Source organism: Fukomys damarensis, unplaced genomic scaffold, assembly GCF_012274545.1.
Source record: "Fukomys damarensis isolate Sample0158 unplaced genomic scaffold, DMR_v1.0_HiC HiC_scaffold_37, whole genome shotgun sequence".
Classification (NCBI taxonomy): domain Eukaryota; kingdom Metazoa; phylum Chordata; class Mammalia; order Rodentia; family Bathyergidae; genus Fukomys; species Fukomys damarensis.
In genome coordinates this window covers 29742448-29759873 of record NW_022900949.1, presented here as the reverse complement: position 1 = coordinate 29759873, position 17426 = coordinate 29742448, and the positions used below count along the sequence as shown (strand labels likewise).

The 17426-nt window shown below is 34.6% G+C and overlaps 1 protein-coding gene across 1 annotated transcript in view; it reads left to right on the top strand.

Moving 5' to 3' along the window:
- Neto2 (neuropilin and tolloid like 2) overlaps window positions 1–17426 on the top strand; it is a 54196-nt gene that overhangs the window by 26115 nt on the left and 10655 nt on the right. Inside the window, exons 5-7 of the mRNA XM_010617275.2 lie at window positions 1647–1670; window positions 1775–1902; window positions 7156–7384. Coding sequence (XP_010615577.1) covers window positions 1647–1670; window positions 1775–1902; window positions 7156–7384 — 381 coding nt within the window. The remainder of the gene's footprint in view (window positions 1–1646; window positions 1671–1774; window positions 1903–7155; window positions 7385–17426) is intronic.

Here is a 17426-nt window from a genome sequence, read left to right as displayed (position 1 = left end):
AAAATAAATAGGTATACATAATTAGCAGAAATATGGCTGTGTCTGCTGTTACTTTTAAAGTCATGTTTATAAAATAAATCTTATCTAGGGAATGATATATCCAGAAAAAAACAAATTGATGGTGAAAAGTTAGTAACTGGTATAATTAAGGAAATTTTATTAGTGCAATAATGATAATATCTTGAAATTCTTGCCTATGTATAGAAAAATCTGATTAATTTTTCAGAGAGCTGGTATGACCCCCACCGCCCATGCCATTTAGGATTTAGATCTTTTTTACATTTCTCTGCAAAAGAGTTATCCTCTTTTATAAAAGAGAAGTTTAGGACCCAGGATGTAGTTCAGTGGCACAGCACCTGCCTGGCAAGTGCAAGGTCCTGAGTTTGATCCCCAGTACCAATAACAAAACAAAAAAAGAAAAGAGAAGTTTAAGTTTTAAAAGGATAGTATCTGAGATGTATTCTAATTTTTAGTAATTTATTTCCATTTTCCCAATTTGTAATTTGATAACTTTATAAAGTGTATCAAGTTAAAGACAATTTTAACAAGAACAGAGCATACAAGCCAGGCATGGTGGCGCACGCCTATAATGCTAGCACTCTGGAGGCAAAGGCAGGAGGATTGCTGTGAGTTCAAGGCGAGCCTGAGCTACATAATGAGTTCAGGGCCAGCCTAAACTACAAAGTGAGACCCTGTCGCAAAAAAGAAAAAACCAAAAAACCAAAAAACAACAGAGCATACAGTTGTATAGTAAACTGTGTGAGATATTTTCTAGACTATGGGTTCTGAGGCATTTGAGATTACCCAGCAGTTTTTTCATCCTGGCAGTTTGGTATATTCAGGTTCTATCTGAACTTTGAAATAAATGTTTTTAAGACACCACCAATGTTTATAACTTTTTAAAACTTATTTTCATTGTAGTAAAATTTATATCACGTAAGATTCCTTTTAACCACTTTTAAGAATCTAATTCAGTAGTATTAAGTACACCCAAAATATTTTACAACCATCACCATTACCCACTTGAGAAAAAATTATTAGTACATGTTTCTCACGATTACATACTTTGTGGGTAGTTGACACATGTATATCACACATCTTAATTCTTTTTACTTCCCGTCCCCCATTTCTTGGTCCACTTCCCATTTGCAAAAGATACATCTCCCTGATTCCTGTTTTCTATTATTTTATTTATTTATACTTTGGGTTTCTCATACAAGAGAAACCTGGCCATATTTAAGCTTGTATGTCTGACTTATTTAACTTAATATTATGGTTCTAAGGTTTAAACAAAAACTTTAAAATACAAATTTTAATATGATTCAGCAAAAAGGAATTTCACTCCTTTTTAAAGCTGAATAATATTTCATTGTATTACATAGACTACTTTTTATTTATCTGTTCATCTCTTAGTGGACTAGCTACTACTTTTGATAGTTGATAGCATAAATTTGGTATTATGAAGTATAAACATTATCATTACATAAATGTTGATCCTATAAGCAAGTTCATAATTGACTAGTGATATGTAGTCTACATCAATAAAAGCTTCTTTTACATTGCTGTTAAATGAAGCTTTGACATATCTTAAAATGTTGAGCCTTAAAATATTTGTGCCAATGACTCTCTTCTTTTTTCTGTTACAGATCCAGACTTTACTTACCTAGGAGGTATTTTAAATCCTATCCCAGGTTTAGTATATTACCTCTTTTTCCCCATAGCATTTTTGATCAGTTTTATTTTTCTTTGAACATCATTCATTTATTCTTTCTAGATTGCCAGTTTGAGCTCTCAGGAGCTGATGGAATAGTGCGTTCTAGTCAGGTAGAACAAGAAGAAAAAACAAAACCAGGCCAAGCAGTTGATTGTATTTGGACAATTAAAGCTACACCAAAAGCTAAGGTATTGCTATGCATTTAATCATTTCAAAGAACATGGCTTTATAATTGTTATTAATTGTTATTTTTGGTTCGTGGCAATATTTGTTGAATACATAAATTAAGATTATAGTTTGAAAATTAGCCAGGCACAATGCAATGTTCCCATAATCTCAGCTACTTGGTAGAAGCAGAGGCAGTAGGATCATGAGTGCTAGGTCAGCCTGGGCAACACAAACCCTGTCTAACAAATGAAAAAGGCTCTGTAAAATCAAATCATGTCTTCTTGAATTTCACAGAGTTGGTCATAACAGTACAAAACATAAACTTAATGATAGAATACAAAATCAACATTAAAAAATCAGTAGGTTTTCTATATACAAATAATGAACTAGCTGAAAAGGAAGTCGGGAAACAGTTCTATTTACAATGGCTTCAAAAGAGATAAATATGTTAAGCCTGCTTCTGGTTCTTACTGTTCAGTGTGTAGAGCTGCTGACTATATTGAGCTTTTAGTGGAAAGTACTACAGAGAAACATTTTTAAATCATTCTGACAGATTGAGCTTGGTTGCTAAATATTTTTGCTTTTATATTTCTAGGAATATCAATAGTCAAAAATTTGTTTTAATGTATACAAGGGATGATTGACAAATACAGTGAATGTTTAAATTTTTTAAAACTTAGTGCAGTAAAAGATACATTGCCAAGAATAATGGGATAAGCGTGTTTCAAGTGAAGGGGAATATTTTGAGGAGGGTTATTTAAATATTCATTGTAATTTTTTTATCATCCCACATGTGTGAAGAAAAGGGAAAGGAAGAGAGACTGTACCTTGAAGGAATCATGAACATCAGGTTTATAGTTATGGTAATACGATAGATTGGATAACCGCAAATCCCACAGGTTAACAAGCTCTTAGAAACATTGAGTAAAATTTAACAAGTAGCCTTTTAAAAGCATAGGTAAGCTCAAAAAAGGTGGATAATTCTTATGCACTGCAAATAAAGAAAGATTATTTGCCTCCCTCCAAATAAAAGTTTGAACCCAGCCTGGGCTACTTAATAACTTAGTAAGACCTTGTCTCAAAAAAAAATTTTTTTTAAAGACTGGAATGTATCTCAGTCCAAAGGCCTCAGGTTTAGCTCCCAGTAACCCCTTTTAAAAATGATTAATACTAGAACTATCAGTGGCAAAATAGAAGTCCAAAGACAGGTAAGGTCTTCAAAGTGTTTACAAAAAAAAATGACTGGTAACCTACATTTCCTTATCTAACCTGTGATTCAAGAAGGAAGTGGACTGGGGTTTTAGATCAGTGGCACCATACCTGTCTTGCTAGTGCAAGGTCCTGAGTTTGATCCCTGGTACTGGAAAAAAAAAAAAGAATGAAGGCAATATTAAAGTATTTCTGGCCCAAGAGTTGGCCATGGGGAATTCCTTGTTTGCTTCTGTACCCAATTAATTACAGTGTACCCAATTAAATTTTAACATATCATTTCTTGTTTATATATATAATTTATAAATAATAAAGTTATATAATTATCACTTTATAGAAAATGTGTGTCATATATAAAATTATACTCTCAAAAAGCTATGTAGTTTATAAAAAAGAGCCCTCAGCTTTAAAGCCAGTAGTTTTTATTCTGTGTCTATTTACTTGCTATGTACCTTGGAAAGTAATGTGACCTCTGAACCTTAATTTCATTATCTAGAAGTAAATTTATGTAATTATTACAATTTCATGATCTGTAAACTGATATTCTCCTTGCTTACCTCACAAAGTTGTTGTGAGGATCAAATGAAATCATGTACATAAAAAATAAAACAAAATGTGCAGTACAGGCCAAAAAGTCATACCAATTGAAAAGGAAAAAAATAAAACCTTTTTTTGTGATATGACTGATTGTTTATATGTAAAATTTCCAGAAATGCTCCAGAACAATTAAGTTTATTTAGCAATGATACAAGATCAACAAATTATTGTATCATTGTATACCTGCAATATTCACTGGAGTTCAAAATTAAGAAAACGGTATCCTTTAAAAAAATCACTTCCCTTTAAAAAGTATACATACCATCTGTACACTGAAAACATGTAGCACCCTGATGAAAAAAATCCAAAGACCAATCCAAATGGGAAGATGCACCAGGCATGTGTATTGATAGTTTCTCCCATGCTAAGATTTCAAAATTGATTTATATAGTTGAAGATAATTCCATCTCTCAGTTATATTTTTGTAAATATTATGAAACTAATTTAGAAATTCATTTAATCTTAGCAAAAGGCTAAGAAGCAATAGAACTTAATGGAATAGGCAAGGTTATAAAACTCAAAATAATTTTTAAAAGAATAAAGGTGGAAAACCTATCGCTTGATTTCAAGATTTACTGTGAAGCTTCAGTAATCAAGACAGTGGTATTGACAAGAGGACAGATACAGATGAGTGGAAGAAAAAAAAAGAGCCCAGCGATGAGATTTGTGCAATATGATTAATTGGTTTTAACAAACAAAAGAAAGCTCAATGGGGAAAGGATTGTCTTCAACAGATAGGAATGGAACAATTTGATATCCACATTGGAATTTAAAAAGCACCTCACCTATATCTAATACCTTATACAAAAATTGAAGCATCATAAACAAAAATGTAAAATTATAAAGTGTTTGGTAGAAAATAAAATTTTCTCTGTGGAAGATGCCAGACACCCAAACTCAGGAATACAAACACAGCCCAGTGTTGTGGTGATGTGTTGTTGTTGTTGTTGATAGTGGTGGTGGTGATGGATTTTTTGGGTGAGTGGGTGGGTGAATTGGTTGATTGGTTTTGCAGTATTGGGGATCAGACCCAACGGCTCATACATGCTATGAGAGCGATTTTGTCACTGAACTGCATTTCCAGCCCCAGTGGCTAAATGAGCAAGCACTGATTTTTGTCGTAAGACATTTAGAGAAGAAAGTTAAAGTCTACCATAACACTTGAATACCCAAGAATTAAACTAGTTAATGGATGATATTCAAGGAAAATGGGCAAAGAACTTACACAAATACACAATAGGAGATTATTAAAATACACTTATAAATATACAGAAGTATTTACTAGTATGCAGGTGGTATTTTATTTCATTTTTATCAGTGGCCTTTCCATAATTGAAATAGATTTCCAGTACTTCATAGCATTTTTGTTGGGGTCTTCTCTGACTCCAAATAAATGGCAGCCCTTTTTACCAGTAGAGTTCTGAAGCAGTTGGGAAAAGTTTATGCATCAACTGTAAAAACTCAGCAAATGGAGATCCAAAGTAGTTCCTTTTACAGTAAACTAAGGCTAGGTGAGGGAAATCGGCTTAGTGAGACTGACAAGTGTCTTTCTAAGGCCCTACCCACTGGTTTCACATTAAGTCAAGACCAGACCATTGCACTCCAAGGAAAGTTAACCAGATTTCTGTTTGTACATATGTACTGAGGGAAGGAGACCAAATTTCCCATGATCCTGGTAACTTTCCACCTCTCTGTTTGAGACATAGGGGTAGGATAAGAGGTCAAGAACGTTTAGTATGAGATGTCTTTTCATGCTATCTAGAGTAAGAGTACTTTGTACCCTTCCTTCCCCATTTCATCTCATTCATGTTGCTAAGAATAGTTTGTAAAAATTGGTTGAACTAAAGAACTAGAATATTTTGTTGTATGGTCATGACTTACCTTTAACTCTTGATTTAAAAGTAAAAATGTCTTTGAAGAGCATTTACTATAGGCTTGTACATAACTATGTTTCTTTGTATTTTAAAAAAAGCAGAAAGTAAATAACTTCAAACACCTTAATTGTTTTGCTGATACTTAGTTCTACCAATTTATAGTTTTACAAACCTAGTCGCTTAATACTTGCTGTGAGCAGTAATTATAACGGGTAAGATTTAGTAAAAGATTCTCTCATTGGAAGACCTTACAGTCTCATTGAGAGAAAAATATGTATTTTTTGCCACCATAGAACCATGAGCAGAATGTTTTGGCTATATACATAATGCAGAAATTAATGAAAGCAGTGATTACAAAAACATGCTGCCTAAAGGTTAAAATATATGCACGAGGTTTTGTAACATTTGGAATGGAAAAGCTATTTCATTACCTATTTCCCACCATTCTTAGGAAATGGCACTGATCATTTCAAATAATTTAAAGTTAGTCATAATTTGAGTTATATGTTTAATTGCATTTAGTTTTTTGTCATCAAAGTATTTTAGGGGGGGAAAGTATGTGACTTGACTTTTTGTGTTACTAAACCCTTTAAATCTAAGTGCCCGTTAGATGTCTTCAGTGGTGATATAGTGGAAATTTTTATTCTTAAGTCAGTATAATTTTAGTTGTAGTCACATATGCACAACTAGTTCCAAAAAACAACACGTGCGCGCAATGACACGTGTAAGAGAACCCATGGAGTGAAAAATACTTTAGTGAGTCAGACCAACCTAGGTTCACATCCTTGCCCTAAATAACTCTGGGCAAGTTCCCGGATCTCTCACCATGATGCAAATAATACCTGTTTTATTTGTATATTCTTTTATGGATGAATGCTTAAATTCCTTCTAAACCCACAGTGTACAGACATGTACATTCTTTGAACAAGAATGAACCAAATGTATTTTAAGAAATAACAATGTTAATTAGCAGACTGCCTGTGAGTTTTGAATAAAGAACATACTAATGGTGCTTACTTTGTCTGGAGGTGTAGAAAGTGTTAAGGGGTGAATCATAAAACAACTTAAGTGTGACAAGTAGAAAGATGAGTAAATGAGAAGAAATTGTGGGAATGAGTTATAAAGAGCATAACATTTCTGATATGTTACAGCAAAAGCATGAAGTGTGTATGTTACATATCCTGTAAACTTTGATTTTTAAATATATAGAAAAGCAAACTCACCGATTATTAAAATAATAAAATTATGAGTGATTCTACTATCAGTATCATAAGATTGCTTTTATGAGGAAAATGTGTAAAGTTTAAAAGTTTCTTGGGCCAGGGATTTAGCTCAGTGGTTCTGGCACCTGCCTTGCAAGCGCGAGGACCCGAGTAATCCGAAAAAAAAAAAAAAAAAAAAAAAAAAAAAAGTTTCTTCTCTTTGTAGAAGGAACAGACCTTTGGTCTTAGATCTTTTAACTACTTAGGTATCAAACTTTTATCTGTTATGGTCTTCCCTCAGCTATTAAAATTCAGTCTGCCATCGTTGACTATAAACATTGAGAAGTAGGAAAAAAAGGTTTTTAAAGCATTTTTTGTTTTAATTTTGCAGATTTATTTGAGGTTCCTAGATTATCAAATGGAGCATTCAAACGAGTGCAAGAGAAACTTCGTGGCAGTCTATGATGGAAGCAGTGCTATTGAAAATCTGAAAGCCAAATTTTGTAGTACTGTGGCCAATGATGTAATGCTTAAAACAGGAGTTGGAGTGATACGAATGTGGGCGGATGAAGGTAGTCGGCTTAGCAGATTCAGAATGCTCTTTACTTCCTTTGTGGAGCGTAAGTACATAATTCCTATTCTGTTGAGATCTTTTATATACTTTTCACTTATTCACAGTATACTTACCGAGCATTTACTTGTGGCTAAAACACGAGGTCACAGCATGTAGAATTGAATAACCCTTGGTCCGTGTTCTCAAGAAATTGTCATGGGTGAAAAAACCATGTTAACATAGAAATTGCAGCACAGCATTACTCTTATAGCATTAACAAATGATAGGGATTATAGAAAGTGGAGGCTTAATACTGTCTTTCAAGATTTTTAAATTTAAAAATAATGACCAGTAGTAGTATTCAGCTTTGTTAATGAATTCACCAAACTGGTCACCAAAGATTTGAATGTGTTATTTTCTTTTTTGAACTTAAAAAAAAAAAAAACACTTTAAACTTACAGAAAGTTGTACAGTGGGACAAAATTCCCATATGACCTTTACTCAGGTAATCTTAACATCTTGCAAAACAAAAATCAAAATTAACATTGATATAGTATTATTAACTAATCTATTCACGTGCCACTAGTTTTTCCATTATTGACTTTCCATGATCTAGTTTCCCACATTGTGTTCATTTGTCAAATACTATTAGTCTCCTCAGTCTATGATAGCTGTCTGTCTTCCTTGGTCTTCATGATCTTGACACATGGTGAAGAGCACTAACCAGTTACGTGATAGAATGTGTACCAGTTTGTTAATGTTCTGTCACAGATTCATTTGAGGATGTGTGTTTCATCAAGAATAAGCACAAAAATTATATTGTGCCTTTCTCAGTGCATTATATCAGTGAAGCAGGGACCCATACTATTGATTTGTCTTATTCCTAGTGGTATTAACTTCTATCATTTCATGGAGGTGCTGACAGTTTTCCCCAGTATAAAATAGCTATTTCTTTTTCATCCTGTTTAATAAGTCTAAGACTCTATTCTTTCTGTCACTACTTTTAGTATCTTTTGTTGGTTCCTATTTGTAACATCCAAGTTGTTTTAGTTACATCCTTCCTGCTGTGTACATTAATTAGAATTCTGCTGAAACCAAAAGAGCTATTTCCCCCCCCAGTTACTTCATCACTTATTTTATCAGTATAAGCTTATGTGTATTTATGTATTCTATTATTCTAGAATATAAACATTATTTTGCTGCTTAAAACCCAAGCATTGGCCAGGGAAGCTACTTAGATTGCCTCCTGTATCTCTTCAGTGTGCCTAATTATTACTTTTTTAATCACTTACTCTCATGCAACATTGGATGAACCAAGTAGTGGTTCCCTGCCCAAGCCCTAGAACCAGTCTTATTTCCAAAGAGCCCTTTATCTGTCTTACTCTAAGTAACCTACCTGTATCCAAAATACATAGTTGTATTTATTTGTTCAATTCTAGTACACAAGTTTGTCCAATCCTAAGATTTGTCAAATTGCCAGCCCTTACATCTGTGGGCGATTCCCTGGCAGACTGTTTTATTTATGTGTGGTTCTCATTGTTTTTAGCCTTATTGTCATGATACGCCTGTTATTTAGATCCTTTGCTTCACTGCTTTCTTTGTGGTCATAATACACACTAGATTCATTTGTGACTGCTTATATTTGTTTTCTGTCTCCTGTCACATCCTAGTTACTTTAAGTTGTTTTTATTTTAGGGTACTTGGAACATGGTTATTGTTCCTAGCCAACTGTGCAAAGAGAAATACTTGAAAAATATCATTGCCCTCTCTTCTCTTGCTACTTCAGCCCATTCTCTTATTGTTTGCATTCCATTCTTGCCTATTCTGTTTTTGCACAAATGAACAGGTACATGTGTCTTGTTTTTTTTTTTTTTTTCTTTGTTTTTTTTGTTTTGTTTTTTTTTTTTGGTACTGGGGATTGAACGCCAGTCCTTATGCTTGCAAGGCCAGCAGCAGCACCACTGAGCTAAATCCCCAGCCCCACGTGTATTTTCTTGTTTTACCTTTTTTTGTTTGTTTGTTTCATGAAAAGAGCATCATTACACTCTTTTGCACTTGCATTTTTAACAATATATCCTAGAAATAGTTTCATTTTAGTTTATAGCTCTCATCCTTATTTTTCATAGCTACAGAGTAGAAAATTATATGTGCCATCTTTTTTCCTATTTGCTACAATATTTTTATATTATTATATTAACACTAAACATATCACATACACACACACACACATACATATATATACACACATACATACATATATATATGTATGTATGTGTGTGTATACATATATATATATGTATATGGGATTGTTTGGTCAAAAGGTAAGCCATATATAGTTTTAAGTATCTCCAAGTTCCCTTCCAAAAGGATTGCAGCTATTTTAAAATTGTAAAATATATATAACACAAAATTTATCCTCAACCTCTTTATGTGGCATTAAGTACTTTCTTATTATTGTACAACCATAATCATTTTTCATTTCCAAAGAGTTTTTGTTATCCCATTCTGAGACTCCACCCATTACACAATAATTTTCCATTCTCCTCTTTCCCTACTTCTGGTAACCTCTATTCTGCTTTCTATAAGTAATTCACATAAATGGACTCATACAGTATTTTTATGTCTTGACTTATTTCACTTAGCATAAATTTCATCCATGTTGTATGTATCAAAATTTCAATCCTTTTTAAGGCTGGATACTATTCTGTGGTAATATATATATAACCATTTTGCTTATATATTCATAGACACTTACGTTCTTTTTGCCTTTTGGCTATTGTGAATAACATTATTATGAACATTGGCATATAAGTTTCTAAGTTCTTCCTTTCAGTTCTTTGCTGGATGGTAGGAATTGCTTAGTCACATGGAAAATCTGTTTAAATTTCTGAGAAGTCAACAAACTTTTCCACCGTGGCAGCACCATTTTACATTCTCACCAGAAGTGCATAGAAGATTTCAGTTTCTCTGTATCCTTGCCAACACTTGGCAATTTTTATGCAATTTTTTGTGCAATTTTTATAACCATCCAAATGTATATAAAGTACTGTTTCATTGTCATTTTTAGCCATTATTATAAATTCTTTGGAGACATGTCTATTCAAATCCTTCACCCATTTTAAAATTGGATTTGTTGTTTGTTTGTTTGGTCTTTTGAGACAGGGTCTCACAATGTAGTTGAGACTGACCTGAAACTCACTATGTAGCCCGGGCTGGTCTCAAATTCTCAGTAATCTTCCTGCCTCAGCTTCCCAAGTGCTGGGAATACAGGCACGCACCACCATGCCCAGCTTGTTTTTGTTTTTTTGAGGTATCGGGAATCGAACTCAGGACCTTGTGCCTGTGAGGTAGGTGTGGTGCCACTGAGCTAAATCCCCAGCCCCAGTTGTATTTGAAGTTGTATGACTTCTTAATATACATATTAGGTATCAGTCACTATCAGATACAAGATTAGCAGATATTTTTCCCAGTCCATATGTTGTCGTTTTACTCTCAATAGTCCTTTGACACAGCATAAATTATTTCATTTTGGTGAAGTCTAGTTTTTTTTTTCTTTTGTTACCTTTGCTTTGGGTGTATTATGCAAGAAATCACTTCCAAAGCCAGTATTGTGAAGCTTTTTTTCCATATATTTTCTTCTGAGAGCTTTCCATATATTTTCTTATGATAGTTTTAGCTCTTTTGTTTAGGCTTTTGATCCATTTGGAGTTAATTTCTGTATTTGGTATAAGGTAAGGGTTGGCATCATTCTTTTTCTTGTAAATACAATTTTTCCAGGACCATTTGTTCAAAGAACTGTCCTTTCCCCATGGAATAGTCTTGGCTTTCTTGCCAAAAATCTGTTGACCACACCTATTTTGAAATCAGGAAGTGTGAGTACTCCGACTCTTTTCTCTTTCAAGATTTATTTGGCTGTTCTGTTTCTCTTGAGATTCCATAAATTTTTTGATGAGATCTTCTATTTCAGCAAAAAGAAACTCCATTGAGTCTATTTTGTTTTGTTTTGTTTTGTTTTTTGGGTTTGTTTTTTTGTTTTGTTTTGTTTTTGTACCAGACGTTGAACTCGGGACCTTGCACTTGTGAGACAGGCGGCAGTGCCACTGAGCTAAATCTCCTGTCCGCTCCATTGAGTTTTGAGTAGAGATCACTTTAAATCTGTAAATTACTTTGAGTAATAGTGTCATCTTACCTATGATAAGATTTCAAATCATGAACACAGGATGTCTTCCCATTTATTTTCTGTCTTTAATTTCTTTAAAAGCAGTGTTTTGTAGTTTTTAGTTACAAGTCTCTGACTTCTTTATAAATGTATTCCTAAGTATTTCATTACTTTTGATGCTGATATAAATGGAATTATTTTCTTAATTTTTATTGTACTTTATTAGTATTTATAAACTTGACTAATTTCTTTGTATTGGTTTTGCAACCTGCAACTCTGCTGGATTATTTCATTAGCTCTAAGGGGTATGCAACTATGTGTGTATGTCTGTATGCATATAATCTTGAATTTTCTACATATAAAATCATGTGATCTGCAAACAGATATCTTTTTTGAGATGAGTTCTTGCTCTGTTGTACCGGCTGGGTCCAACTTCTGAGCTCAAGCAGTCTTCCTACTTCAGGCTCCCAAGTCATTGGCACTACACATGTGAACTATCACAGCTGGTTCTCTCCCATATCACATATTTTCTTTTCTTGTCTAATTGGCCTAGATAGAGCTTCTAGTACAACATTTTATAGAAATGAAATTGGGCATCTGTCTTGTTCCTGATCTTTTTGGAGAAGCTTTCCCATTGGACATGGTAGCACACTCCTATAATCTTAGCTGCTTCTGAAACTGAGTCAGGAAGACCTTGAGTTTTAAGCCAGCCTGGACAGTTCGGTGAATCTCTGTCTCAAAATAAAAAGAGGTAATAAAAAAAGTCTGGAGTGCCAGGGATTATTTATTTCAGTGTTTCTGCCGCCTGCCTTGCAAGCTCAATGACCCAAATTTGATCCCTGGTACCAAAAAAAAAAGTCTGGAATGTATGTGATTCAATGATAGCATTTGTTTTGCATGCACACAGCCCTTGGTTAATTTCCCCAATAGCACACCAAAAAAAGGGAAAGAAGTTTTCACCATGGAGTATGATGTTACCTTAGGGTTTTCATATTAAGATTGGTTTCTTCTGTTCCTACTTTATCAAATGTTTTTATCATGAAAAGGTGTTGAATTTTGTCAATTGCTTTTTCTTAGTCGAGATGATCATGTGGGGTTTTTTTCACCTTCATTCTATTAATGTAATATCTGACATTGATTGATTTGGAACCATCTTTTCATTCTGAGGATAAATTCCACTTGGTCATGTGTATAATTTTTTAATATGTTGCTGAATTCCAAATAGTATTTCCATCAGTATTCATAAGGGATATTATTTTGTAGCAGTCTTTCCTTATATCTATTTCTAGTTTTGGTAGGGTAATGCCAGCTGCACAATGAATATTAGAGGTTTATTCCTCAACTTTTGGGAAGAGTTTAAGAACTGGTGTTCATTTTCTCTTAAATGTTTGATAGTCCAGGGATTTTAAGAGGTTTTTTTGTTTTGTCTTATTTTGTTATGTTTGCGGTTCTGGGGATTATGCACAGTGCTCACTGAGCTACATCCCCAGTCGTGTGTGTGTGTGTGTGTGTGTGTGTGTGTGTGTGTGTGTGTGTTAGAGTCTTGTTGAGCTACCCAGACTGATCTTGAACTTTCAGTCCTCCTGCCTCAGTCTTCCAAGTAGCTGGGGTTATAAGCCACCATGCATAGCTGTTAGGAGTTTTTTAAAAAACTATTCCTCCAATCTCCTTGCTAGTTATAGGTTTATTAATATTTATTCATGATACAGTTTTGGTAAACTATATGTTCCTAGGAGTTTGTCCCTTACATTGAGTGGTGGTGGGGCTGGGGATTTAGCTCAGTGGTTCTGCTGCCTGCCTCACAAGCATAAGGTAACCAAGTTAGATCCCCAGTACCCCCCGCAAAAAAATAGTGGCAGTGAACCTTTTAGAGCTTTCAGGGATAAAACAGCATGCAGTGGCACATGTGCCATAGGTTCACACTACTAATTTAGGTTAACAGTTTGTATTCATTGTCTTACAACCTTTTTTATGTCTCTTTAGTAATGTCCTCACCTTGATTTACAGTTTCAACAACTTGAGTCTTGGGCCAGGGATTTAGGTCTGTGTCACCATGCCTGCCTTGCAAGCTCAAGGTCCTGAGTTCAGTCCCCACTATGGGGGGGTGACTTGAGTCTTTATCTTTTTAGTTTTGCTAATCTTTCAAAGGTTTTTTACATTTTCTCATTCATTTTTCTGTTTTCTTTATCTTCATTACTTCTACTTTTGGGTTCAATGTGATATTTTTCTAGTTCCCTAGGTACAGATTAAATTATTGATCTTATATTTTTCTTTTATTTTTTGGTACCAGGGATTGAACTCAGGACCTTGTGCTTGCAAGGCAGGCAGAAGCACCACTGAGCTAAATCCCCAGCCCAGTTTTTTTTCTGATTTCTACATGTTTTTTCTATGTGGTACTAGGAATTGAATCCTTCGTATTGATTTACATCCCCAGCCTTTTATTATTTTGAGACAGGTCTCACTAAGATGTCCTGCTGGACTCGCACTCCTGCCTCAGCCTCATGAGTGCAGGGATTACAGGCCTGTGTCACTATTCCCAGCTTCTTTTTTTTTTTCTTTCTTTTTTTTGGTACTGGAATTGAACTCATTCCAGTCAGGCAGGGGCACCACTGAGCTAAATCCCTGGCCCTTCTTTTCTTTTAAAATGTAGGAATTTATAGCTATCGCTTTCCCTTTAGGCACTGTTTTCACCACTCTTCATAAGTTTTGGTATGTTATGTGTTTGGTTTCACTTGTCTGAAAATATTTCCTGATTTCATTCATGATTTCTTCTTTGAAATCACAATTTAAAACTTATATAGTGTGCAGTTTAATTTTCTATAAATTGGTGAATTTTGTGGATTTCCTTCAGTTACTGATAACTAGTTTCAATTCCACACTGACTGGAAAGAAATACATGATTTCAGTCTTTTCATTTTCATTAAGACTTGTTTAATTTTCATTAAGATTTGTTTTGTAGGGCTGGGGATTTAGTTCAGTGGTTTCACCGCCTGCCTTGCAAGCACAAGGGCCAGAGTTCAATCCCCAGTACCAAAAAAAAGATTTGTAGCTAAATAAACATTCTATTTTGGAAACTATTCTATTTGTCCTGAGAGAAATTGTTGTTCCATTGTTGGGTAGCCTTTTTTCGTGTATATCTGTTAAATCCAATTGGTTTATGGGGTTGTTCAAGTCCTTTATTTCCTTGTTGATCTACTGTCTGGTTGTTCTGCTGTTAAAGAAAGTGGATAGTGGACGACTGTGTTTGTAGAAATATTTGTCCCTTCATTTCTATCAGTGTTTCCTTCATATATTTTGGGGCTCTGATTTTTAGTCCAGATGTGTTTATAATTATTATAATCTTGGTGAATTAGCCCTTTTATAAATATATAATGTCCTTCTTCATCACTTGTAATACTTTTGACTTGAGGTCAGTTTTTGTCTGAGAATTATATTGACTGTCATTGTAACTATTTGCATAAAATCTTTTTCTATCCTGTGACTTTTTTACATCTTTAGATGTCTTGCAGATAGCATACAATTGTATCTTGTTTCTTAAGTCCATTTTGCCAATCTCTTCTTTTTGCTTGGAGAGTTTAATCTATCTACATTATAAATAATTAGCAAGAAAGGAATCCTGCCGTTTTGCTGTTTATTCTGTATGTCTTGCAGCTTTGCTGTACTTCATCTTATTACTGACTTCTTTTTTTGTAATAAAAATGTTTGATTCCCTTTTCTTTTGTACATATTCTTTAGATATGACCTTTGTGGCTACCATGGAGATGATATCTTTTTTTTAAATGGGGGAGGGGTTTATTTGGCTCACAGTCCATAGAGGTTTCAGTCCATAATCAGCCAACTCCAAGGCAGGGATGACAAACAGTTATGGCAGAGCAGAAACAACATGGCACTCACAAGGCAGCAAAGGTAACAAGAGAGTTAACAGCATCTCCCTGCCCCTTTTATCCTATTCAGACTACTTAGCGCAAGTAGCACTCATACCCTTAAATCCTGGTGCCCTTGAGCCTACCATTGTATCATGAATCAATTCTAGCTTCACACAGTCTAGATCAAGCCTATGGTATCTTTTTATGAATTGCTTTAAAAGTTATCTTTACTGTTTGATGAGCATATGGATTCTTTTTCATATTAAAAGATACTGTAATTCATGTATTGATAACTTATACAACTTAAAAGTGGAAAGATTTGGTTGAGGGGGGTATAGCTCAATGGAGACTTTGGGTTCAGTCCCAAACATATATATATGTGTACATACACATGTACACATGGTCAAACTTTCAAGACAGATTTTAGGATTTATCCCTTAGCTCTCTGATAATTCAGATAAGTAAATCTCCACCAAGGAAAACTGGCTTTCCTTTATTTCTTTGCCTTTACTATCTCCTAAAAGTTCAAGTGACATGTGAGTAGTTTCTAATATTTATTTTGGTGTTTTTATTTATCATGAGTACAAATCATGTTATATTATCTTTGACAAGAATTTGCTCTTAAAAAATACTGTCTTTTTTTTCACTTGGTTTTAAATGGCTCTTGACTTTTATCCACATTTGGACAAGGCTAATTAAGTCTCTGGTTCCTTTCCTCAGATTCATCTCCTGGATGAATAAAATTACCACTTAAGACGTATTCAGACTGCCCAGATATACTTCTGTATATTTATGCTGTATACATTATTTAAAATTGTGGTATTTTCTGTTACATTCATGAGAGAAACAAAATCTCAGCTTTTATACCCTGACTGATGAGTACAGTGTAATGATAAGCTGTATACTTTGTGAAAATCAAAGTTTCTAAGTACAAATAGTGAGATCTTATCAGGTATTTTTCTTAAGAAATTTGAAAATTAGATTTTTCTATATTAATTACAAGATAAATCATTATTCCATGGTTTCTGTGTAAAAGTCATGGTCATTTGTAACCATATACACACTGTATTTCAGCTAAACTCTTATATCTATATTTTACAGTACTTTAAGTTGCCAGATGGCAGTTGGGTTATGAAGCCAGGTGACGCAACAGGGCTGTACATACATGACTGGCCCATCATGCAGATTGTACCACCCAGTGGGACTGTGCTATGCCACCCAACAGAACAGTCATGCATGTTCCACCAGTGGGTCAAGCCAGTGGGAACCTGGGAACATGTTAAGTCGACCAGCTTTCCTACATACCTTCCCTTCATTTATTTAGCATTTATCGTACAAGGTCCTGTGCTTGATACTGTGAGGACATGAAAGAAGATGAAACAGTCCCTTCCTTAGTTACTTCTGTGAGGTGACATATGCAAATAATGACAGTACAGGATTGACTGTGACAAAGACAGTTGGAAGCATCAGTCAAAGTGCTTTCCTGTTAAATAAACAACTTACTTCTAGCAGGCAGCATCAGTTATAGAGCAAGTGGTCCTTGAGTACAGTCCTTTGGGTTTACCCTTGCGAGTAGATATTTTAGAGAAGGTAAAACATTAATTGAGGTTATCCTAAACTGAAGGAGTAAAATGAACAAGGCATTGAACCAAAACTAATTTGGACCACAAGAAGTAATGACAGAAAAAGAAGAGAGAAATGAGCCAGGGAAAGTGGATTAAACTGCGGTATAAAGAACATTGAAGACTAAATTTAGACATTATCTTATAGGTGTCTGCAGAATGCCATGATGAGAGCTGTACTTTAGATGGAGCGTGGAGACTAGTTAAGGGGTCGTGGTCAAGGTGGGAGCCCATGAAGGTCTGAACCAGAGCAGGGAGGGGATAAAGAAGTTATAGAGGGCCGGGGATTTAGCTCAGCGGTTCAGTGGCCTGCCTTTTAAGCGCAGGGACCCAAGTTCAATCCCCAGTACCAAAAACAAAGAAGTTTAAAAAGAAGTTGTAGAGGGCTAGGAATTTAGCTCAGTGGTTCGGTGGCCTGCCTCGCAAGCGGAAGGACCTGAGTTCGATCCCTGGTACCACCAA